The 24,050-nt window shown below is 52.6% G+C and overlaps 9 protein-coding genes across 11 annotated transcripts; 4 read left to right on the top strand and 5 right to left on the bottom strand.

Annotated features, from left to right (window-relative positions):
• Window positions 1-442: 442 nt before the first annotated feature.
• Window positions 443-1,598, bottom strand: H257_14350. 2 transcript variants are annotated; one of them, XM_009842119.1, is made up of 7 exons: window positions 1,565-1,598; window positions 1,445-1,510; window positions 1,170-1,391; window positions 1,061-1,120; window positions 939-1,016; window positions 846-893; window positions 443-597 (listed from the first exon to the last, which is right to left on the bottom strand). In XM_009842119.1, exons 1-7 carry the CDS (start codon window positions 1,565-1,567, stop codon window positions 526-528), a joined length of 549 nt encoding a protein of 182 aa, XP_009840421.1. In that variant the 5' UTR covers window positions 1,568-1,598; the 3' UTR covers window positions 443-525. The 2 variants fall into 2 exon arrangements, with proteins under 2 accessions (XP_009840421.1, XP_009840422.1); XM_009842120.1 differs by having other exon boundaries at window positions 846-1,016.
• A 456-nt stretch (window positions 1,599-2,054) lies between these two features.
• Window positions 2,055-4,901, bottom strand: H257_14349. 2 transcript variants are annotated; one of them, XM_009842117.1, is made up of 6 exons: window positions 3,951-4,901; window positions 3,811-3,899; window positions 3,620-3,719; window positions 3,310-3,531; window positions 2,485-2,605; window positions 2,055-2,440 (listed from the first exon to the last, which is right to left on the bottom strand). In XM_009842117.1, exons 1-6 carry the CDS (start codon window positions 4,779-4,781, stop codon window positions 2,112-2,114), a joined length of 1,692 nt encoding a protein of 563 aa, XP_009840419.1. In that variant the 5' UTR covers window positions 4,782-4,901; the 3' UTR covers window positions 2,055-2,111. The 2 variants fall into 2 exon arrangements, with proteins under 2 accessions (XP_009840419.1, XP_009840420.1); XM_009842118.1 differs by having other exon boundaries at window positions 2,055-2,605.
• Window positions 4,048-5,416, top strand: H257_14348 (translation initiation factor SUI1). The gene is made up of 3 exons (XM_009842116.1): window positions 4,048-4,839; window positions 4,897-5,001; window positions 5,078-5,416. Exons 2-3 carry the CDS (start codon window positions 4,971-4,973, stop codon window positions 5,374-5,376), a joined length of 330 nt encoding a protein of 109 aa, XP_009840418.1. The 5' UTR covers window positions 4,048-4,839; window positions 4,897-4,970; the 3' UTR covers window positions 5,377-5,416.
• Window positions 5,417-5,466: 50 nt separating this feature from the next.
• H257_14347 (hypothetical protein) lies at window positions 5,467-6,077 on the bottom strand. Its single transcript, XM_009842115.1, has 2 exons — window positions 5,537-6,077; window positions 5,467-5,487 (listed from the first exon to the last, which is right to left on the bottom strand). Exon 1 carries the CDS (start codon window positions 6,040-6,042, stop codon window positions 5,638-5,640), a length of 405 nt encoding a protein of 134 aa, XP_009840417.1. The 5' UTR covers window positions 6,043-6,077; the 3' UTR covers window positions 5,467-5,487; window positions 5,537-5,637.
• Window positions 6,078-6,946: 869 nt separating this feature from the next.
• Window positions 6,947-8,213, top strand: H257_14346 (hypothetical protein). The gene has a single exon (XM_009842114.1). It carries the CDS (start codon window positions 7,006-7,008, stop codon window positions 8,143-8,145), a length of 1,140 nt encoding a protein of 379 aa, XP_009840416.1. The 5' UTR covers window positions 6,947-7,005; the 3' UTR covers window positions 8,146-8,213.
• Window positions 8,214-9,156: 943 nt separating this feature from the next.
• Window positions 9,157-16,892, top strand: H257_14345 (hypothetical protein). The gene is made up of 3 exons (XM_009842113.1): window positions 9,157-14,159; window positions 14,209-16,575; window positions 16,672-16,892. The coding sequence occupies exons 1-3, from the start codon at window positions 9,195-9,197 to the stop codon at window positions 16,822-16,824; spliced, it is 7,485 nt and encodes a 2,494-aa protein (XP_009840415.1). The 5' UTR covers window positions 9,157-9,194; the 3' UTR covers window positions 16,825-16,892.
• A 209-nt stretch (window positions 16,893-17,101) lies between these two features.
• H257_14344 (hypothetical protein) lies at window positions 17,102-18,592 on the top strand (the record flags this gene model as incomplete). Its single annotated transcript, XM_009842112.1, has 7 exons — window positions 17,102-17,257; window positions 17,313-17,495; window positions 17,601-17,679; window positions 17,734-17,861; window positions 18,176-18,253; window positions 18,309-18,375; window positions 18,429-18,592. 7 exons carry the CDS (start codon window positions 17,102-17,104, stop codon window positions 18,590-18,592), a joined length of 855 nt encoding a protein of 284 aa, XP_009840414.1.
• Window positions 18,593-18,660: 68 nt separating this feature from the next.
• On the bottom strand, window positions 18,661-20,451 carry H257_14343 (T-complex protein 1, alpha subunit). Its single transcript, XM_009842111.1, has 2 exons — window positions 20,299-20,451; window positions 18,661-20,221 (listed from the first exon to the last, which is right to left on the bottom strand). Exons 1-2 carry the CDS (start codon window positions 20,425-20,427, stop codon window positions 18,719-18,721), a joined length of 1,632 nt encoding a protein of 543 aa, XP_009840413.1. The 5' UTR covers window positions 20,428-20,451; the 3' UTR covers window positions 18,661-18,718.
• Window positions 20,452-23,159: 2,708 nt separating this feature from the next.
• H257_14342 (hypothetical protein) lies at window positions 23,160-23,975 on the bottom strand. Its single transcript, XM_009842110.1, has 2 exons — window positions 23,642-23,975; window positions 23,160-23,578 (listed from the first exon to the last, which is right to left on the bottom strand). Exons 1-2 carry the CDS (start codon window positions 23,964-23,966, stop codon window positions 23,250-23,252), a joined length of 654 nt encoding a protein of 217 aa, XP_009840412.1. The 5' UTR covers window positions 23,967-23,975; the 3' UTR covers window positions 23,160-23,249.
• Between the last annotated feature and the right edge of the window lie 75 nt (window positions 23,976-24,050).

Genomic DNA, 24,050 nt, shown 5'->3' with positions numbered 1-24,050 from the left:
ACTTCGAAGTATATATTATATCTGTATGCTGGTAGAAATAAATATTATATATTTGAGTGTTGGTAGAAATATATATATATATTTCTACCAACACTCAGATATATAATATTTATTTATATATATATATATATTTCTACCAACACTTAGATATATAATGTTGGTATTGTCGATTTGATACAAATTTGGGGAGGGGGTGCAATCGAATCGCGCCGACCAAACCGATCGGATTGGTTGAATTTCATTGAGAAGGTTTTGATTGGCTAATAATTTTGAGCTCATCTGAGGTAGCCAATCAAATCGATTTAAATTCCAACGAGAAACCACGCCACAACATGAAATTTTACTCGAAAGCGCAATAAAAAAAAAAAATTATTTTATGTGTGTTGGTAGGAAGATTCATATATTGTATCCATTCGGGTAGGAAACTCTAATAACAACCGATGGCGACGACAAGTTTCCCAGTACTATTAATAGTATATTTATTGTACTAGTAGTATTAAAGTTGGCCGCATACAGTAACCGTGGTCAATCGTCGTCACTGTCCAAGTCGTCGAGGGGGTTTCCCGATCGCTTTTTCATGACCCGGAAAAACTCGTCCTAGAATATTTTCGATTTGATACAAATTTGAGGAGGGGGTGCAATCGAATCGCGCCGACCAAACCGATCGGATTGGTTGGATTTCATTGAGAAATGGGTATTGATTGGCTAATAATTTTGAGCTCATCTGAGGTAGCCAATCAAATCGATTTAAATTCCAACGAGAAACCACAACACGAAATTTTACTCGAAAGCACAATAATACTATTACATAAATATCAAGAACGCCCATAATCAGCCCAACGTACTTCGTTGATAAGCCCATCGCCGTCGCGGTCGGCCTCGTCGATCATTTCCTACGCGTCAGCATCAAAGCGCCAACTTGCAGACACTTGTTGTACCTGCATCTCTTCGTCCGTCAAGTTCTCCCCCAATTCAGTGCACACGCGCTTCAAGTTCTTGAACGAGATCTTTCCCGTCTATGTGTATAGCTCGTTTGGTCAAGGACAACTGTGTTACGTACGTTGTCGTCGTCAAACAGTTGAAAGATCTTCGCCACTTCTTCCTTCGTATCCCTCGAACTCTAGGGGGTGGTGTGCTGTCACCATGCTCCATGCATCACACGCGTTTACCATGCGGCTCGTCATCATTTCCACAAAGTTTTCAAACTCGATGGTTCCATTTTCATCCTTGTCGATGTCGGCGATCATTTTCCGCACTTCGGCTTTCTTCACTTGGAACCCCAGCGCCCGCATCGCCGCCTTCAGTTCCCGGGCGTCGATGGACCCACTCCCGTCTGTGTCGAACAGACTAAACGCTTCTTTGATCTCCTCCATCTGTTCGTCGTCCAGCGCCTTGGTAGCCAAATGGGAAACCACCCATTGAACAATGATAACGACGGGTGTACCTTCTTGACCGGCTTGGCTTTCTTCCGCAATGCGGCTCTGGATCGCGCAAACGCAGACGTCGTGGCCTATAGAGTTCGGCCACATCAACCGCCGCCACGCTCCACACTGGGGATGCTTACCATCCTTGTCCTCGTTGTCCTTGTTCCACGTCGTTTGGATATGAAAGATCGGGTCTTATCCGAAAACAACCGGATACCCTTATCCGAAAACAACCGGATACCCCTTATCCGAAAACCAAAGTTGCCCCTTGTTTATTAGTTACTCAAAGAAGTCTAAAAATTAAACTAACTTCCAGTTAAACAACGACAAGCCCGATATTGGCCTGATGGACACCAGCACATGTCTAGCTGTATCCAACTATTGTACTTGAAGTAACAAGTACTTGAAGTCCTAGTTAGTATACCCGAAACAAACATCAAAAGTTGCTTGAAGTCATTATTATCCGTAAAACTAGGGATTAACTCATCCGTAAAACTAATACCATTCTTTTTCACGTTCTTTTCAGCTTATTCAAGTGGTTTTTTGCCCATTTAAAAGTAGATTACCAGTAACGTAAGCCAAACACGGTGATCGACACACGGATGCTGCTGCTGCCTACTAAGTACTACATATTTGTGTATGATCATCATATATTGTTACACCAGAGTGTTATGCATAGATGTCGGTTCAATCAGCGCTTGATTGATTCAGGGCGTTCGTCTCGTCTTCGTGGTGGTCGGTACCAGGCAGCGCTTCGGTCGGCGAATTTGGGGGTTGCTGTCGCTGCAGGGCCCGTTGCTCGCGTTGCTCCAGCTGTTGCTGAGCAAGTTTCTCCAGACTTTCGCGGTCCAGCCGCTCCTTCTCCAGCTGCGCCTCTTCCAGCTCCAGACGTTTCTGCCGTCGGGTTTCTCTGTCGACGTTCATGGCCACGCGTTGTTCGCGCAACGCGGCCAGCTTCTTGAGCTCCAGTTCTCGCTCCCGCTCCATGCTCGCCAGCAACTCGACGCGCTTTTGCTCTATATATATATATATTATCTCTCACTCTGAAAAATAAACGTACCCGCTCGAGTCGCTTCGTCGGCCATCGCCCGGTCACTCTTGAGCTTTTCATCTTCAAACTTTTCCAGCGCTTTGACTTGGATACGCGCCGACCGCTTCCGCGGCATCGCTTCCAGGATGGCCTACGAATGAGAAATATAAATATGGCATGCTCTTATGGGTGTTTGTCAACCAAATGTGTACACAAGAATCGAGCGAATATCAGATATCTAAAGGAACCTAGCATCCACTTTACGTGTATGACTCTGTGAATTCGTGTGATTGGCTCCAGACACTGTTTTACATTCGAATTGTCCTCGAGAGTGGGGATTCTAGACCCGCCAAAGCCAATCAAATCACAACGTTCTACCAAATTCACTGGGCAAATCAGGTACACTACATTGGTCAAAAAGCTTAAATTGGGATCAAAAGCTGTAAAGGAATCAAACGTCCAACTTTAGGTGATAATGCAACCAATCGATATAGTTGGCGAATACTACTACCGTATTTGTCGTTGATGTGCACCATGAAATACAAAACGCGAATATAATTCTATAATTCAATACAATCTTGAATCTAGTATACAATTCGAATATTTAAATAAATTCTTCAAATCGAATTCCATGGTAGTACACACTTAAAAGTCCAAGTTTTGGCTGAATCGACAAGAGATTTGTCGTACTCGTTTGAGGGCTTTGTCATGAAATACAAAACGCGAATATAATTCTATAATTCAATACAATCTTGAATCAAGTATACAATTCGAATATTTAAATAAATTGAATTCCATGGTAGTACACACTTAAAAGTCCAATTTTTGGCTGAATCGACAAGAGATTTGTCGTACTCGTTTGAGGGCTTTGTCTTCGTTCTTCTGCGCCTCCAGCTTATCCTGCCGCATCAGCTCCAGCATGGCGTCCGTATGCTCCAATAGTAATGCTTCTCCCGCCCACTTCCGCCCCTTCTGGACGGCCACGAACGCATCATGCATTGCCTGCACAGACTCGAGGCCTTTCGCCCACAACTGCCACACCTTGTCTCCTTCCGACAGCCGATATATTCTCCGTTCCTACACCATATATATATATATATATATATATATATATTATATATACTGTTCACAAATCTACATTCATCCTGGTCTTAATGTTTCGTACGAGGTAAAATTGGGGATAGAAAAAATATTGATTCCCACACCGATCCACGCCAATGGGCGTGATCCTCAAGTCGTCGTCTTGCATTTCTCGAATGTAGTCCCTACCAACAGTGTCAGTATATACATATATATATATATGGACCAGATATTATTTATATAATATCTTGTCCATCAAGTTGCTCTCGAACGTACAAGTTGCCAGGCTGTTGGAGCACCGTTTCGCACAAATTCAGCAGCAATTTGCACCGGGTGCTGGGTGCCACGTCTTTAAACCCACTCGCCTACACAAAAATAAGTAAAACTCTGAAAATAAATAAAAACAAAAAACGCACCTCCAGCGGATTCTGAGCGCCGAGGGGTTTCAAGCTGGTCGTGATTGCGTTGAGCAGCGCCGCGTCGTCCTCGCTCAGTCCAATCGTCACATCATCATCATCGTCGTCGTCATCGTCGTCGTCTGCGGTGGGCTGCTGGCGCGCCTTGGCTGCCTTCTCCTTCAACGCCGTCCATTTTTTGTACCGTTCGGTATAGTACTCGGCTAGTCGCTGGCTCCACCAATCATAGGCCAGCCCCAGGCCGCAGTTGAGCCGCTCGCGCTCCTTCTTACCCAGCAGGAGCTTCGTGAACACATCTTCTAGCACGGCGCTGGTCGACGGGTTCAACAGCGCCGCCTCGTACTCTCGCAGCGAGTTGTACACCTTCAACTTTAGCGGCTGCTGGAGCAACCACAGGATGTGACACGCGGCTGGGAGCTGCCACATGCCACGAAGTTCCGCGAGCTCGTCCAAGTGGACGTTCGTGCCGTGCCAGTCGGACATGTCTTCGTCGTAGAAAGGTTGGCCGATCAAACTCAGCACGCCTTCCGACACCCTCGATGCGTCGCGAGGGACCGAGGAGGGTGCCGCTGCTTTCGACACTTGCTTGACCCTAGCAGCAGGTGCCTCCTTTGCCGGTGAAGGCGACGACTGCTCATCGTCATCGTCGTCGCTGGAAGGTTGCTCGGGGGTTGGTTTCTTGCCTCGCGACGGTGTCTGTCGGGTGGACTTCCGCGCTGCTGCTTGCTGCGGCGCCGCGACCTTGGCCTTCTTGACGCTGACTTCTACTTGGAACAGCGTCGGCTTGACGCGCTTCCGCTTCTCCCACAGCATCAACGACGGGTCGGCCATGGTCTTCACGCCACAAACTTATCCAACGAGCAAATCCTATTGCGTACGCCCCGACTAAGTACGCACCACCCCATTAAGTATCCGCTCACCCTCCAGGACACTCGTTAAAATATAGTGCGTTCAGTAAAGTACGCGATACTCTGTGTTCCGTCGCCATTCACTTCCATCTCGCTCGATTGACCGTTTGACATGGCGACGATCCCGAACTTCCAGAACTTCAGTACGTCGGCGATGCTTTACATGTGTCCTGCGAGGGGGGTGTATGGAGGATGTCTCGTCCTAACTCTTGTACGTAGATGCGTTTGAAGATGCTGCCGACAACTCTGGCATGGGGAGTGGCAAGGTGCACGTTCGAGTACAACAACGCAACGGGCGCAAGTGTATTTCGACGGTGCAAGGTCTGGCGGACGACTTGGACATCAAGCGCATCTTGAAGGCATTCAAGAAGAACTTCAGTTGCAACGGCGCGATCGTCAAGGACGAAGAGGCGGGCGAAGTCATCCAGTTGTCGGGGGACCAACGTACAAATGTGAAATCGTTCTTGGTCGACCAAGAGATCTGCACGGAAGCTCAGATCCAGCTCCATGGGTTCTAGATTGATAACTATAACGACGATATATACCTTACTTGGAACATAGCATCGCTAAAACGACTATTCGATCGCTGTCGCACCGAAGAACCCGTGTTCGTGCGAAAGGTGCCTAGGCTACATGGAACTCAAGCTCCCACTTCCATCCCTTGAACCATCTACCTACCACTCAAGTTCCTCTTCATCGCATGTAAAGCCAGAAGAGGGAGGGGAGTACGACAAGTTGTGGGGTCCAAATATCATTGCACAAGAACCCTATCTAGATATTTACGCCGAGCGATGCTCGACTTGGAAGGTCACTTGATCGAACTGGTCTTGTGTTTCGGGTTGCCAAATGCCTTGGATAGTTGGTCGCTTCGAGATCACAGGTGCGTTGATTTTGGTCATCTTGCGGCCACTCGTGTCGCGCAGTCGCTGCATCTGCTTGAGCACGAACGGGATGTCCTGGTTCTTGACGTCGCACACCTTTGTTTCGTTGGTGATGTACTCGCCGATCAGCACCGGGTGCTTGTTGCCCTGCACTTCAGTCGCAAACGACACCTGGGGGTTCTCAGTCACGAACGAGAGAAAGCGGGGATCCTTCAGCAATTCCCTGACGTTCTTGCTGCTTCCTCCGTACTGGCAGTACCGCACCGTCAACTTCTGCAGTTGCCATACCCCGCGAGTCGCCATCCTGCCGTCGACGTCTTTAGCAAATGAATATCTTGGTTTGCAGGCCAGTTATTCGACCCTTTATTAGTGTGACTTAGGAATTACAGGAGTATAGTGTAAGATAGGAAATACCTGCTTGTTTTGATGTTAGTACTACTAGTGATACGATGTATTTTAATTACGTCTCTCCCAACACCACTACCGTTTGATATTTGTAGTACTATTATAATACTTCCTTCGTACTATTAACTGTAAGCTTATCAGAAAAAAGGTCAGTGTTTACTAAACTTAATGGGGTCTGTGTTTCACACAAAAATAAGCTTAAAACACTGCCAATCACAGTGCGAATATTTTCGGATTTTTTTCGTGTATGTACCATGAAACAGCAAAGACACAGTACATGAACGTGCTAAGATGCAGATAATGTGACTCAGAATATCCTGCAATTGCGCTCACTGAGGCTCATATGTGCTTGAGGGCGCACTTGAGACTATGAACCAACGTTCAAAATTTTGAAGCCACACAGAATGCTGAAGTTTAGAAGGAGGTGTAGCGTCGGTGGCTCAGCCAAGGTTTAAGAATCTCACCAGGACAATGTCGTGTTGGTATACTTGGTACTAGGTATATATTAATTAATATATCCAAACCACAGTACAGGAGATCCTATGATGCTTCGTCGTGCTCGCAGTTTTCGGAATAAAATTTGACCTCGACGAACATTATATAAAACCATGCATACTTTATTTCATACTATGTAACTTACCCTCTTTTTGTGATACTATTAATATACTAGTATACTTTTAATACCGTATGGAGGTACCGACTGTATTAGTAATCGATTGAAATGAATTGCTTGGTCATTTAAATCGATAGTATTACTAGTTGTAAAAATCCAGCCAATCACAACACTGGACACTACATTTCCCACTGACGCAATTGCCCTGCGCCGAGTCTAGCGACCTGCGGACGGCGCCGCGTTCACCCATGTTTGACGTTGTCACAGGGTACGTCCCAACCACGCCGCCATTGCGAGTACGGGCCAAACCGACCAAGTCCAAGAAAAAGCTCAGCCGATTAACGAAAGAGCAACGCGAGCTGCTCGCTCAAAAGTACGCCAACAACAATAATCAATCAGGTGAACATCGGCCAGAGGCGTCGAACGAGGACAACAACCTGTCACACGACACGACCGGCGAGACCTTGTCGTACGACGACGCGGCCACCAAGATCCAGAACGCGTGGCGGTGTCACTTTGCATGCCAGTTGAAAGCCCGGCTCCAGGCCCAAATCGGCCGCCCGGCCCAGCTCCACGTCCACAAGATCCACGTCTCCGCCAAGTGGCTGCGTCTGGGCGCATATTGCATCGTGACAGTGCTGCGGCGACCGTACGGCCCGCTCATGTACCAGTACAAGACGGATCTGACCAAACAGTCGGCTTTAACTTCCCAGGCGCCGTTCTTCGTGCCGATCATGTCGGCCAAGTACGACGTCATCGTGACCGTGGTGGCCGAGCCATCCAAGCTGCAGTACCCCGTGTTCCTGGGCCAGGCGGTACTGGCCGTCGACGACTCGTGGGCCGACGACCATCAAGTCCAACGCAACGTGCCGTTCCAAGGCTACCGATTTCCAGTAGACGTCCAGCTGCAGAACTCGGACCGACACGTCGAAGGCCACGTAGTCTTGAGCCTGGTGTCGCTGAACGCGTCTGTGACATCGTTCTCGGGCCCGCTGGCCGTGCGCCCGTCCGGCGTGACCAAGACCCTGGCCAGCATGCGACACCGCGTGGGCAAACTGTACATGAAGAACGGCATGTCGTACGAGTCGGCGCTGTCGTGGTGTCAGAAGGCGCCGGATATTCTGCAGTGGGGCGTCTTGACCGACACGTTTCTGTCCATTTACCACCAGCGCGCGTCGCTCCCGCACAAGAGTTTTGACCTGCGCCGCATCCAACTCATCCATCACCATCATATTGCTCGGTCAGACGATGGCCACAACAAGGACATGCATCAGCTCAAGATCTACCACGAAGGCATAATCCACACATTCGGCGTCGAGTCCAGCTACGAGTACCGCCAATGGGTGTACCGCATCGACGCCAATCGACGCAAGCTCCTCGTTCCTTAACTTAATCGTTTAACGTGTCTATCATCGTCTGCAACATCGGGATTGTTAAGGTATATATATTGTTGAACGTTATATTGGGCATTTCACCCAATATGTGCGTCATTTCGCTAACAGTAAGTAGCATTCGAATCCACGTGATCCAATTTAAGCTTGTACAAACTATACTTTACAACTATTAGTATATATATATATGGGTTTGGAGGGACTGGACCGAGTCAAACAACTGGATTGGCAGAAATTCACTAGAACGTGATTTGATTGGCTTAGGCGGTTCTTTAATTTCTTCACTGTAAAAGACATTCGATTATTCGTTCACCGCGTTGGTTTTAAAGTACTGACGGTGCTACATGCGAGTCGAGATGGTGGCCGCCAATCGAATGGTGACCGCCAGTCCAAATAGAGCTTGAGGAGACGCATGAGGTGCTGTAACCAAGTACTATTCGAGAGGGCTTCGTACGCAATGGCCGAGTCCAGCTTGACGTCCGACTAATCCAATTGCATCATCAGTTGGTGGAGCTGCGGAAGGATGAGATCATGGTAGCTCACGGGGTCGAAGTCCTCCTCCGCTGTACCACTTGAGTGGCAGAATGGGATGGGTTCTGAAGTTGTCATACCAAGCTGCCACGTATGTGTCGGCGGCGTCATCTGCACTTACTCCACGGGCGACTGTCAAGGAGAACGGTCTTGGACGACAAAAGTCGCCGCATGTCCGTGTAGACTGCCGCCGACGTCCCGGCTTCCTTTTTTGCTTGACAATTCGCAAAGGTGATGATTTTGAGGTATTTGATGATTTTGAAAAATGATACTGTTACAGCTGTAGTTGCACTGAATATGATGAAATTGAAGTACATAATTGGATGCAATTCATGAATATTTGTAAACAATTCAAAAATTCGTCGATAGGTTTTGGGGATTGGAGGCACATGATTGGACAAAATATATTCAAATACCTTTTTGGTAGTTTTTCGCATATTTTTCGTCAATGATGCCGATTTTATACGCTTTGCGGATCTGGGCACCGTTCTGCGGCAACGAGACACCGCACTGTGATGGCGATCGTTGAATTATGGAGCGCGTACACCGACGACGCTGCGACAGCTGGACGGCCTCCCCCGAGCCAAGAAGGTCTGAGGGACGTTGGGCTACTGCTCGCCACGCAAGACCTGTCCCCCGACATTCATGCCAAACGGATCGTCGACGCCGTCACGCACCTCTATGATACCGTCAAGCAGCAGCAAACCAATGGTACATCCCTCGTTCTCTTCCTGGACCTGGTACGGTATGCATTCGAAGGTCTGAAGGTGACGAAACAGTTCGCTGCCCTCGACACCACATGCCACCAGCTCTTGCCAGTTCTATTGTCGTTGATCGACGCGCTTTTCCGCGCCAAACCGCCTGTCTCTGATGCAACTCTACCCGCCGCCGTCCTGACCTTTGTCATGGACGTGCTCGTGGGCTACCAGCACTCGTCTGCCTTGTACGTAGCTGGCGGCAACCGCTTGCTGGCGCATTTCGAGACCATCCAGCAGTGGTTGCACTCTCCCGATCACGTCGTCGATCTATCGGGGATTGGTCGCACACTGGTTCTCACCGTGTGTTGTCTGGCCCGCCTCCATCCCGGGTGCAGAGACCTGAACGCTGCCTTCTCGACGAACTTGCTTGCAAACTTTGGGGTCACTGTGCCCGCGGCAACCGACCTCGACGCCGCCCTCCGTCATACGTCCTGGCTTCCCCCGTCCGAAGCCATTCGGAGCGACTCGATCCCCACCGTTGAAGGCCTCTGGACACTTGATGAAAACGTCCTCGCCGACGCCACGCCCCGCAGCGGGAACCGCAACGCTGGCTCCGTCGTCCTTCGCCACGTCAGTGCCTGCCATGGCGTGGCCTTCTCTGCGACGATGCACGAACCGTACGACTATGACAAGATCCTCATCGATCTCTCGGGTGACGTCGTCACAGAATTGGTCGAGTCGTCGTCGTCGTCCCATGATCTTCCGCACCAGATCTCGTTGCAAGGCCAGTGGCAGCACGTGTTGGATGCAACCGCGCCCAATTCCATGCAAACGCTATCACAGGAATGGACGTGCCCCGTGTGTACCGTGGCCAACGCCGCCGGCGCCCGCGTGTGCTCGACGTGCGCCGCGCCCGCCCCCACCGTTGACACAACCCACGTGTCCGCCCACCGAAGCAACCCCGCGCCCTTTGCCGCCACAATCGGCCCCGCCGCCGTCACCGACGCGTTCATGGATGTCCGCTGGAGTCGCGGTGATCAGCACGGCAGGTGGCTGGCGCGGCGCCAACGCCAGCCGACCGCTTTCGAGTTGACCGCGACGACGGATGTCCGGGCTGCGGTGTACACTCCCCGAGGCCGCGCGGCCGACTGTCTCGTGGTGGAAACCCTGAGCAACGTTGCCAGCAACTGCTCGACCTCGACCGTCGAGTTCTGGAGTACGCAGTGGCGACGAGATCCGTCCCAGTCGCAAGTCCTTGTAGCGAATGGCGAGTTTTCCGTGAGCATCAACCAGCATGGCCACTTGGTGTGGCAGGTAGGGGCGTCGACGGAGCTGGTGGTGCCCCCCGACTGTCTGCCGCCGTCCGCCGCCTCGTCGTTTGTCCATGTGGCGCTAGTGTGGGACGTGACGGTACTGAGTCTGGTGCTGAATGGGCGCGTGGTGTGCCAAGCCCCCCGTCCGACGGAAGAACAAACCGGCCAGCGAAAGGTGCTGGTGCTCGGGGGAGCCCCCACGGACCTCGCGTTGCTGCCCCTGGGATTGTTGGATCTACCTCGGGGGGTGTACGGCGTCGATCGGTGCTTTGACGGCAGCCTCGTCGAGGTCCGGCTGTGGTCAGTTGCGGTATCCGTCGATGTTGTAGCTCACCGCTCCCGCCACACTTTACACGGGGACGAAGAGGGTTTAGTCGCATACTTTCCCCTGGTTGGGGGGGTGCTGTATCGAGACGCCAGTCGGCACGGCCACCACCATGCCACCTGGTTCAACGAGTACCACCGCATCGCATGTCCGTCTTGGTCGTGCCCCGTGTCGCAGGTAGAGCTCGGACGACTACCCGTGGTCGGCCATCGATGGCAGTCCCAGCATGGGCTGAGTTTCTTTGGCCATATCTCCAAGAACGACCACCATGTTGGGCTGCTGCGATTGGCGAGCGGGTCGGCTGTGTGGACGGACGAGTCGGTAAACCTGTCCCAACATGTGGGGTTCTACACGGAAATGGAGCTGGCCATGCCCGAGCCTTCGTCCGTGTGTGTAGCCTGGAGCGACGTGTCGTTCTGGGACTTGTCGCCGCTGATCCATGAAGCGTCCGCCCTGGACGCGACCGCCGCGCACGACGGCCGATCCCCGCGGCGGGCTCTGTTTGTGCAGGTGACTACGAACGCCCCCAACGACGACGCCAGTGTCAGTGTGTTTGTGTGGGCGGACCAGACCGCGCACTGTTTGAGTGTCGTGCACACGACTGCGTCGAGTTTCTCAGCCACTACGCTTGGCATTCGATACGATGGCGCGGTGCTGTCCGTGTACGTGGGCAACCGCCTGCTGAGTGTGCTGTCGCTGGACCTGGGCGCGGCGCTCGCGTCCGCCTTGCAGCGCGTCCGCGTCGGCGTCGTGAGTCCGCTGCGCCTAAACTCTTCTGTTCAACTTGCCAAATGGACGTTTGAAACGACCCCCGCCGCCGTCGACATACCCAACAACGTGCCGGCGGTCCGTCGCGTGTACGGCCTCGACGCTGTCCCGCCGACGACATCATCTCGTCCGGATGCTGCCGCCGCCGCGGACGACGGAGGGGTGAGCTGCACCAAACACCGGACGGATGGCAGCGCGATCGTCCAGGAGCTGTACATGTGCCAGACATGCGACTCAAACCTCGTCTTCTGCGCTCCGTGTGCGACAGTGTGCCACCACGGCCACGAATTAGTGTGGATGGGCAAGGTCAGCGGGGCCTGCGGGTGTCACACCCGAGGAGTCGAGTCGTGCATGTGCTTTGGCCAGCCAGCCATCCAGGCAAACGAGACGCCGCAGTTCAGCCTGTGGCGCTGTGTCCAGTGCACTGTCGTGAACGCCATAACCGTATCGCAGTGCGCCGTGTGCGCGAGCAAGTCGCCGCTCCCGTCCGCCGCCCCTGCGACCCCCGTCCTCTCCACGGGACTGTTTGAAGTGCCCGCCGCCGAGTGGTCGTGTCCCGCATGTACGATGCTCAACGACGCCTTGTCGGCCAAGTGTACAATCTGTGACACGGGTCGTCCGGATAGTAATACTAGTAGTACGACGCAAAACGACGGCATCCTGAGTCTGTACCACGCGGCGGCCGAAGTGACGGGGCCGTGGTGGGTATGCAATGCATGCACCATGCAAAACGACTCATCCGACGTCAAGTGCGGAATCTGCGGGACGCTAAAGCCGCTGCCGTTGGCCATGCCCGTCGCGACCCCAGTACCCGACACGGCGACTCCGCTTTTGTCCGTGCCAGAACACGCGCCAACTCTGTCGCAGTGGCTCGCCAAGAAACACTCGATCTTGGAGCAAAAGCGTATCCAACATGAGAGTACTTTGCCTGCACTTGTGACAGCGTTGGCCCACCAGGACGAAGTGTGGGAAACCACCCAAGGCCTGTTGACCGTCAAGTACGCCGACACTTTTGTAGGGGATATCGTACACGGCGAGTACACCGACACAAAGAATTCGGATGGCGGGCTCTGTGGAGTGCTCAAGACATCACTGGACATCCATCATCCTCGCCTGGAACTGCGCGCCAAGTACAAGCCCAACGCGGCCGCGCAAGACAATTCGTGCTTGTTAATATGGCCATCACGTCAGTTGTTTGACGGGTACTGGTATCGGGGGGACGGTTCGGGTGCGTGGAAGTGCACGTACTCGCCACTGACGACCGAAGTCCGGGGGCTAGAAGCAGCTGCCGACTTGTCGTCGTCGGCACTCGTGCCGTTCTACTCGGGGCTTGCGAACATGACGCAAGGCCTGACGAACGTGTGCTACCAGAATAGCTTTGTGCAGATTCTGTTCATGACCCAGGCCTTGCGCGACGCCATCTTGGCGTGTCCGTCGCCAAACCCGACGCTGGCCACGGTCCAGCACTTGTTTGCGCGGATGCTGCAGTCGCGGGCGCCTTGCTTGGCTACCCACGACCTTCAAGCGGTTCTTCCGCCGACGTTCCAGGCCGGGCGGCAGCAGGACGTGTGTGATTTTGCGCACTTTTTGATGGAGAGTATTTCCACGGGGTTTGAGGACGCGATTCACGAGCTCGTGGGCGGTACCACGGCCACGATCGTCGCGTGCAAGTCGTCCGACTGTGGCCACGTCAGCGTCACCCGCGAGTACTTCTGGGAGCTACTGCTTAACATGGTGGACCTGCGGTACACGCCCATCACGAGCATCCGCGCCGTCCACGGCACGACGCTGCGCATCCCCACGCCAGCTCGATACGATCGGCTCAACTACGACCTCAACAAAGACCGCACGGGCGCGCCATATGTATTTTTATGTGTCCAACGGGATGCCTCCAATGCGTTGCCGATCACGGACATACTAATCAAGGTATGTGACGCCGGCGAGCCCAAGCCTACACTAAGTGGGTACAACCGGGTCGAGCTCGACCTGAACATGGGGACGAGTACTAGTACTAGTAGTACTACTAGTCCGAGCCATCGAACGGATGGCGGGTCTTTGAAGAAAGCCAGTACGTCGACGGGTGTGGCCACGACGGAATCGTGTTTGAGTGGAAATGGAAATGGCAAGAAGCAGATTTACTTGTTTTACGGGAGCGATCCCCACGGCTCACCCGTCACCGACTTGACGGTGATCTACAACCAGGACGCCGTGCCCGATGGCTTTAAAGTGATTCGCGTGGATTTGAACCAAGGAGAAGGCGCCAAGGTGTTTCTGTGCTATCGATGCGATATGCCTGTCACCGACATCAAGCTCGTGTCCCAGGGACTTCCACGCTATAAACTCATTGACCGACCCCTTCAACTCGGTCGTCCGGAGGTTGAACATATTGTCATCTACTTCGTGTTTTGAATCCATACATGTGTAGGGACAGGGGGGGGTGCCGCAGCAGTATATTGCGCACACGGACGGCGGCAGCGGGCCGTGCATCACGGGCCTCCGACTCGTGCCAGCGGACCAAGTTGCGTCGCTGGAAGCGGCGGCGTGGGAAGATTTGCACCTCGCCACCAACGATCATCCTCCTCCTTCTTCGAACCATCCCCCACTTGACCATTTGATGGTTCAGCGGGGTCATGGTAACCCGCTGTACGCGATCGAAGTGTTTCGAAGTCCCCGGATGGTGCCCAAGTACAGCGACTACGAGACCATCTCGGTGGTGACCCCTCCGCCAGTGGAGGAGCTGACGCCGGATCTGCTGCTTGGCGACTGGTTCGGCGGCGACGACATCGACCGGTCCTTCCGCGCCGTCCAGTTCACGCACACGGCGCCCAACCTGAGCCCGACGTGGACCGTGTCGGGTGTGTTTGGCAAGCACAACGGCCGACTCACGGGGGTGCTGCAGTCGTTTCATACACTGTCGCATGTTTTGTGGGGATCATGGACAGACTCGACGACCAAGTGGCCGCAGTTGGTGCATATCGTGTTCCGATTTGATGCGTCGGCGGTGCCGCCCATCGTCGTCGTGGACGGCGTGGTCGGCGACGGCAAGGCCAAACTGGTCAACTTCCGCGCGACCCAAGCCACCAACGTCGTGGTGCCGGCGCTAAGTCCGATCACAGAGCTCCTGGTCGCCCGAGGCAGCGATCTCCCCCTGGCGACGGGGGCGGGCACGTCGGTGCTGTGCGGTCTCCACGGCGACTTGTTTCTGCTCGTCCGGCGGGACCCACATGAGGCGCCAGTCAAGGAAGTGTGCGTCGTCTACGGAGGCATCGACCCCATCCCAGACGGCTATGTCTGTGTAGACACGACCGTATCGGGGGCGACTGCCAACCTCAACACGACATCCACCACCGACGTGAGTATCTTCATCTGCTTCAAGCGGGACTCGCTGCCGACGACACTGGGCGTGACGGACGTTGTCGTCGTGACCTCCAATGTCCCCGTCGGCTACACCAAGCTCCAGCATACCCCCCTTGGCATGGACGCATCGTTAGTGCAAGGCCAGTCCATCTACATCGCGATCAAGCGAGTGGAAGCCGACGCGGCGGCGCTGACGTCCGTGGTCGTAGAGCACGCTCTCAACGGCCAGTACGACACGTCACTGTGGGGCCGCTTGCAGTTGACCGTGCTGGAGAGCGTCCAGTCGAGTGAGTTGATGGGCTCGTTTAGCGTCACATCGTCTTTGTCGTCGTCGTCGTCGCCGCCGGGCATCTTGCGCGGGATTGCGTACCCCAAATCGACCAACAACAAGAATACGATCAAGTGCGTGGGGCTGTGGGAACCGGCGGGCGGACAGACGCTGGCGTCGTACAATGCATCGATCGGAGTGTCGAGTGGCGTGGGGCCGTTCGAGTTTGAGTTTGCCTTGCAAGACGACAAGAACATTTGCATTCCAGTGGCCGACGGATGGTGGAGCCGCGGCGGCAATGGCGATGGCGGCGGTCCGTGGCGACTGGTGCAAGACTGCTACGTCCAGCTGGCGTACAAGAAGGATTATGGCAGCGAGTGGGCCCACGGGCACGTGACTTCGTCCGAGCGCGTGTCCAGGCACTCGGTCGCGTCCATGCTGCATCGGTTCGGGTCGGTCAAGACGCTCGGCGGCGACTTCACATGCAGCGGGTGCCACCGGCGCACAGAGTCGCGTGTGCACTCTGTGGTTGTGACGCCCCCCGCGCACTTGATTTTGACGTTCAAGCGCATGTACTACGACTGGAAGGCCCAGAAAACATGCAAAAGTCTGCATGATGTGTCGTTCCCGGCGGTGCTGACGCTGCCGGCGCTCAGTCCGGCGGACGCGGCGACGTTGGCAGTCGACGACGACACAACGCCAGAGGGGCGGCGGACGTACGGTCTGTACGGCGTGCTCGTGCACAGCGGCCTCTCTGCCAACTCGGGGCACTACTACAGCTTTGGGCGGTCGAGTGCGTCCAACCAGCTGCACTTGGAGGACGACCCTACCGCCCCGTGGATCCAGTTCAATGACTCGCATGTGCGACCGACCACATGGAACGATTTGCACGCGACCATCGAAAGCTCCGTATCCGACTCAGTCTACTTGCTCTTTTACAAGCGACTGGAGCATGTTGTGATGCTGCATGATGAGTACCATCATCTGTCGGCGTCATCGCATGAAGACAAGGAAGAAGATAAACTGGACGAAGAAGCCATGCTGCTTGCTAAAGCGATGGCCTTGTCCATGTCGACCCAAGACACGAGTCCTAGTAGTATGACTAGTAGTACTAGTAGTCCCCCCCACGCCCCGTATGCCCCGCAAACCATGGCCCTGTTGGACGAGGTACTACTAGTAGTACTAGTACTGCCTCTCGATGATCGAGGGGAGAATTGCCTTTCTATTTGTGGGGGGTGGTTTTGATGTTGTTATGCTTGTTAGGTTGAGCGGGAGCATGCGACGTTTTTGCTCGACACGGCGACTCGTCGACGAGGTCCTGTGACACTGTCAGACTGGCACTTGTGGCTGCAATCCCATCATCGCATCGACGATCCGTTGTGGGCCAAGCTGAGTCCCCTCTTGCAAAAGGCATGAGCCTAACGTTATCGCAGATCCAAATAATATCATCTCCAGTACATTAATACAAGACGACAACTTTCTTGAAGTAGTAAGTACATAGGAATACGCGTCGAGTTTGGCTACCGCATAATGCAAAGTGCACATTTCAAAGGTTGTCAACATGTGAACAATAAGCAAAACCGTGTAACGTTGGATATCGCTGGTGCTGCCACGTCATCCTGACCGTATCGACGGTTTCACTTTCAAGCGTCGTTTGGCCTTGTGGGTGGAATCGACAGCTCCGACTGTTTGAATGAGTGACGCCGCCACCCCTTCCGCCACTACTGCCAGTAGCCCCGCCATCACGACCACCAGTAGTACATCGTCGGTGCCTTTCTCCGATGGACTTGGCCGCATCGACCGCACCGCAGACAACTCTGGCTTTGCATTCACCGCCATCGACCTCGTCGTGCGTTGTCCTTGCAATATTCTAATGAGGAGGGCGTGTTCACACTGTATCTCAGGACAAGTCCCTCGACTCCCTCGAACCCATTCGGTCGTTTCCCCACGTCATGTTTGTAAACGTGTCCAAGAACAGCCTCACGGACGTGTCGGACGCGCTCGCGGCGCTCGAGTTTCTCGTCAGTGTCAACCTCTCGGAGAACCAGCTCACGACCGTCCCCAAGTTCGCCCACGCGTTTCTAAAGGTGGCATTCCTTGTTGGGTGTTGCTTCGTTGTACATAAGATGGGAAGAAGGATGCAGGGGATGACGACGCCGCCTACTCATCACTCCCCCCCGACATGTCACTAGGACGTCGACTTGTCCAAGAACCAGCTCACGAGTCTCCAGGACGCCGAAGGCAAGAGCATCGTCGCACTCAAACTGAACGGTAGTCCTCCTCTCTTTGCCCATGCGTCATGGTAACGCGCGCGTGTACTCGTAGGCAACCAACTGACGTCCATCGATGGCCTCGCCAACTTGACGGCGCTCAAGTCGGTGGAACTGGCGCGCAACCACATTGACGCCATCTCGCTGGCAACTGACATGCCCAATGTTGACCATGTCGTGCTCGTACGTCCTAGTTCGCGACTGTTTGCATCTCCTTGGACAGCTCTTATCTTCTATTATTTTTATGTTATCTCCATAAGGACCGAAAAATTCTATAATACCTTTATCTATCAATTTAAAAATATATATATTACTAACCATTCTCTACTATTTATAATATTTTGATTTTGACTAGTGGTTTGACTCGTATTATTTATAATTGTTACTACTTGGATTTCTAGTGGACTTTTTTATTGTAATTGGGCTTTTTATTTTGATACTTTAACTTTTGTTGTATCCTCAGATTTGGATATATCTCACTCATGCTCTCGGATTAGAGCGAAAACAAGCTCACGACCCTCGCCGGCCTTGAAGCCTTCCCCAACCTGGCGTCCCTCAGCATCGACCTCAACCAAGTAAGTATACATCATACGTAGTATTTGTATATACATGTAATAATGCCTCGTCTAGCTCGCCACTTTCGACGTCCTGGGTCCCCTGTCGCAGTTCCAATTCCTCACCGACATTGACCTCACTGGTGGATCTCTTTTGTGTCGTTTCCATGTGCTTACTTCGTTTTGGTCGTTACAGGCAACTCTGTCACAGAACTCGACTCGTACCGGTTGGATCTGCTGCTTCTCCTGCCTCGGATAAAAAAGCTCGACGGGATCCCTGTCACAGACGACGAGCGCGTGAAGGCCATCGCGCTCAAGCAGCAGCGCGACGCCGCCGCCAAAGAGGCCGCTGATCTCTAACTGCCTTGTCCTCTCCAGCCCCGATCCAGACCAATCATAACTACTACTAGTACATTCCAACTACTAGTCGGCTATCACTCTGTGTACATACTAGTAGATGGTTGATTAAACAACGACTTCATGTGTTTACTGGTCCTGGTTTTCTTTGGGATTCAACCGGATCATGTCGTCGATGCGAAGAATCGTAATCGCTGCCTCCGTGGCGAACCGAAGGCTCTTGATCTTGCTGATCGCAGGCTCCACGACGCCCGCCACGAGGTTGTTGCGCACTTTGCCCTGCAGCAGATCCAGCCCCGAGAACCGCAGGTCCGTCTGCGCCGCGTCCGTCTGGCTCGTGTTGTGGTGCGCCCGCAGCCGTGCCACGAGCTCCGACGCGTCCTTGGCGGCGTTCACCGCCAGTGTCTTGGGGATCACCAGCAGCGCGTCCGCAAACTCGGCAATCGCGAGCTGTTCCCGCGACCCCAATGTTGTCGCATACGTTTCCAAGTAGATGGATAGCGCCGCTTCGACCGCGCCGCCGCCGGCGACCAGCTGGTTGGACTCGAGCAGGCGCTTGACTACCATGAGCGAGTCGTGCAGCGATCGGTCCATCTCGTCCAGAAGCATCTCGTTGGCCCCGCGCAGCACGACGGTGGTCGCTTGGCGGTTGGCGCACCCCTTGATGTAGATGAGCTCGCCGTCGCCGACGCGCTCCTCGCTCACTTCGGCCGCCGTCCCGAGCGCCGCCGCGTCGAACGTCTCGCCGCCCTCCATGTCGGCCAGCGTCAGCACCACCTGGCCGCCCGTGGCTTTGGCGATGCGGCGCAGGTCCTCCTTCTTGCAGCGACGGACGCCCATGCACCCTGCCTCAACAAAGTACTTCATGCACAGATCGTCGATGCCCTTGGTCGTCAAGATCACGTTCGCGCCAGCATCGAGGATCTTTTGGATGCGCTCCTTGGTGATGTCGATCTCGCGCTGGCGGATCTGGTCCAGCTCCTTGGGGTCGTTCACCACCATCTGCACCCCCATCTGCATCTTGTGGCGCTGAAGGTCAAAGTCGAGCAGCGCGATCTTTGCGGGTCGGACGGACGACGGCATGGCCTGCGACGCCCGCGTGCAGTTGAGCGCGAAACCGTCGACGAGCTGCGACTCGAGCGCACTCTTGCCGTGCGCCTTGAGCACGTTGATCGCGCTCACGGGATACTTGGTGATCGTCTTGCCCTTGGCGCCGTCCTCTGTCGTCTTGACCGACGTGACCGCGTCCACGACGAGGTTGGCGAAGAAGTCGCTTTCGGGACCGATGATCTTGGAGCTCATGGAGGTCTTGGCGGCGTTCACGAGCGACGCGCGCCCAAGCGAGTCCACTGGCACGCTCAAGTGCTCCTTGATGTACTTGACGGCTTCGCGCATCGCCAAACGGTACCCAGAGATGATGGACGTCGGGTGGACCTTGTTCTGCACCAACTCGTTTGCGCGCTTGAGCAACTCGGCGGCGATGATCACCACCGACGTGGTGCCGTCGCCCACTTCTTGGTCTTGCAACCCCGCCAAATCCACGAGCACCTTTCCGGCAGGATGTTCCACTTCCAGCAGCTTCAAGATCGTAGCGCCATCGTTCGTAATGGTCACATCACCAATGTCGTCCACCTAAGAGTGATCATTGAGGGGGAATTCACCGCACGTCCACACAACCAAGGACGCATGCAGGATGCATGAGACCGTACCAACATCTTGTCCAGACCCACAGGGCCAAGGGAAGACTTGACGATGTTCGCGATGGCGAGCGCCGCCGTCACATTCTGTTCCCGGACGTCCTTGCCGGACGTTCGCTTTCCATCTACCACCAGATCCATGGCAGCCGCAGTCTCAAATATAATGCCACCCTTTAAATTTTAATCCGTCCATACACCAAGTAAGGGTATACTCAACTCCAGTCACTTTCGTTTCAACAAAAAACTCTGAAAACAGATAATCATTGGATTGCTTCCACAAAATGGGATTCTAGTTAGTTGTACTTTATTCGTGTGAAAATAGTCTAAATTTCGGAGTTTTTACACAATAACGTTGCGTTCGGAGTAATATTAACGTAAACGGCCAATTATTGCCCTCATTTCGACCCCTTACAGTAGCGTTTTGGCCATATCTCGTGACGAAATGAAAATTGGAAAAATATGAAATTATACAGTAAAGAATGCTCTACCATGAACTCGAATTGATCGGAATTTGGAGTATTTAGTAGCTCCAACAAACTAACTCAAAAGTTTTGAAATTCACAGTCGTTTGCCCTTTTTACATTTGATTTCAGTATTCAATTTAGAGTTGGGAAACAGTTGGACATGCATTTTTAAAGCTAATTATGCTTAAGTATCTCTTGTTCTTTGTATGTATTTAAATTAGAGGGCAGGGGTAATAATTGGCCGTTTACGGTTGTTTGCCAAAATTTCTGCATGTTTGCCAACTATTAATAATTCGATCTTTGTCAAGATGACGTGACGATCTTTGTCAAGATGGTCACGTCAAAGCCTACTACAGTAAGAACGAGTCGTCCGTCGGCGACAATCCACATGGAAATGATAAGCGGCATAGCGCTGTATGACATCGATGATGCCAAGACGGGGGCTCAACTTCCACCAAACGTTTGTAAGCACCTCCACGACCTTCAATTCATCTAAGCTTACCATAGCAGCCTGGTACGACAACATCAGTACCCTTCCCATCCAACACATCAAATGGTACTGAAAGCGCAGTAACGACGTCCCCGTGGGCTACTGTATCACGACCTCATCCTTAATCCAGTTCCACCAACTGCTTGAAAACTGGGTTACAGTTTGTAGTCGGACGTCCAGGTGGGCTCGCCCATTGTGTTCGAGGCTCATTTCGAGTAGTACTGTACATGGTAACAGTACCTCCGGCGTCTCCAAGCTCTATTTGGTCGAACCAACCTACGGCGATGATGACCAGCTCATCTCCAGTCGCATGCTGGCGCAATCACAGAGCCAAACCGACGGTGGCGGCGTTCTGTCCGTGACCCCAATATTAACAGCAAACGTGAATTGCTTTGATGGCATCCAAGCGACTGGGCCCACTTCCAACGGCCAAGACAGTAACACATATACTACTTAGAAGTGTGATGTCCAAGTGCACACGTGGAGGAGCTCCAGATAAAAGGGAAACGACATGCCCACCGAAGAGTTGGTTGAGGTTTGCCGCGTGATCCCGACGCTGCCGACACTCCACTGGTTGGAACTTGACATGGCGGACCTGAGCGACATGAACGCGCTTCCCCACTGCAAAATAAATCAAGTGCAGAAACTCTTTGGGCTTGAGGGATTTATCTGCGACACGGGGGTCGTCGCGCTCTGTCACACACGACGCTCACGGCGCTGACTCTGCGCATGACAACAAGATCACTGCGTCTGGCATTCAAACGCTGATCTTGTATTCACGGCCCACAGTTGAAGGCGGACAGTCGGGAGAATCGCAGGTTGGCTCCTTGTATGGCATCCTCGAGAGCTGAACCAATCAATTAGCAATAATCTCCATAGGTTTTCACATGTAACGTTAGCTCGTATGTTGGCAGTAATTTCACTAGCTTTGTACAATAACGGTTACGATCACAATCACACGTAAGTACAAAGTGGCGGTGCATGCTCATATTAACAGGCCCTGTACTGTAAACAATTCCATTGATTGTTTAATATTTGATCTACTTGGATTAATTATTTTTTTAATAGAAGTTGTGATTTAGTTTTGCTTTTAGGTATTTTTATATTATTTAATAATTTAAAAACAGTAGAAGTTTTTAGTTCTTTTGCTACTAGGGGTATAATGCACTGCTAAAAACATACCACATATATAAATAATTTAAATTTTCATCTTTTAATTAAGATTAATAATAATAATATTTTAGAATCTTCTAAAATATTTATTATTAATTTAGAAATAAAAGGACACAAGATTCCAGACAACTATTTGATGCAATTGGCCCCCCATATCGGCCCTTTTTCATACCTTGGTACAGTATCGGACTTGGCGTGTGTTGGAAAGTTCTTTGCTACTAGGGGTATAATGCAATGCTAAAAACATACCACATATATAAATAATTTAAATTTTGATCTTTTAATTAAAATTAATAATAACAATATTTTAGAATCTTCTAAAATATTTATTATCAGACAACTATTTGATGCATTTGGCCCCATATCGGCCCTTTTTCATACCTTGGTATCGGACTTGGCGTGTGTTGGAAAGCCGTACTCCTCTAGCCCCACGGAAATATCTTGCAGCAGCGTCATCATGCCCCCTCCATAACATTGCGCGAGGACCCACTTGAAGCATACATTGATCGGTATGTATGGCCAGTATACTCTGGTAGGTAGCTGCTCGTTGGCGGAGGCTGCGACGGTGGGTATATATGTACTCATAGTATTGGGCTGTAACAGGACGTTGCTTTCGATGGGTCGAGCGCAAAGCTACGAGGCTGTCTGTAGATGGCCCCTCTATATATCCATCCAACGTGACCAACGATTGGAGTGAGTCGTGAAAGTTGGGGCTCGTAGTAGTCTGACGATTACTAGTAGTAGGAGCGAACACTGGTTACTACGTAGTAGTACTGTACTTGTATATATAACGTGGATGCTCGACAGTGTCGTTAGGTTTGGTTTGATTTGGGGCGTTAAATATGGCTGGGGATGACATGGAAAAAGTGGATGGTGGACAGTTGGCTGGACGGCGACGCTTGGAGCTTCACCCCCACGACGGTGCTGCAGTCGGAGCACTCGACAGCCACATACACTTCGCCTCCATGTGACGACGACGGAGCATCCGATAGTTTCTTGTGGCTGTCGTACACGAACGTGCGGTCCGCGTTGATGCGGCAGTTGACGGCCTTGGATGCGCGGTACTGGGTGTCGTACTTTTCATGCCGTTGGCTTGCGTAAGACACGGTCATGAAACAGCATGGACATGCGAGCGCCGCGTTGGCATCCGGGTCGATGTCGCCGCCTAGAATGTGCATGTATCGTCCGTCGTCAATGAACAATGCATCGGAGTGAATAGGATACGTACGAAGGTTCTTGCTCACATATGCATCATCGTCATCGTCCATGGAGTCTCCATACAACTCGACCTCTCCTTCTTCTCCTTCTTCTTCAGGCACTGAATTAGCGTTGACAGTCGGTGTTCCTGCAGGACAAAGGCCATCGTCCAGGTGTTCGTCATCTTGAATGTCCTCGTCGGTCACGTCCTCTGGAGACTGGGACTGGAGAAAGTACCGGTGGCCTCCCATAAACGTCGCTCCTCCCATGTCATGGTCATGCTCTCCCTTGGAGATGTCTACTGCATCCAGCGCCAGCAGCATCCGCGCCATCTTCGCTTCGAACGGCGTCGGCATGGTGATTTGTCAATTCCATTTATTGGAGGCATCCGGTTAACCTGTGCATGTGTCCACTTATCCGGATGCATCTTGAACTCGTCA

This window comes from Aphanomyces astaci, assembly GCF_000520075.1.
Source record: "Aphanomyces astaci strain APO3 unplaced genomic scaffold supercont1.57, whole genome shotgun sequence".
In the NCBI taxonomy this organism is placed as follows: Eukaryota; Oomycota; class Saprolegniomycetes; order Saprolegniales; family Verrucalvaceae; genus Aphanomyces; species Aphanomyces astaci.
This window is presented reverse-complemented; position numbering and strand designations above follow the sequence as displayed.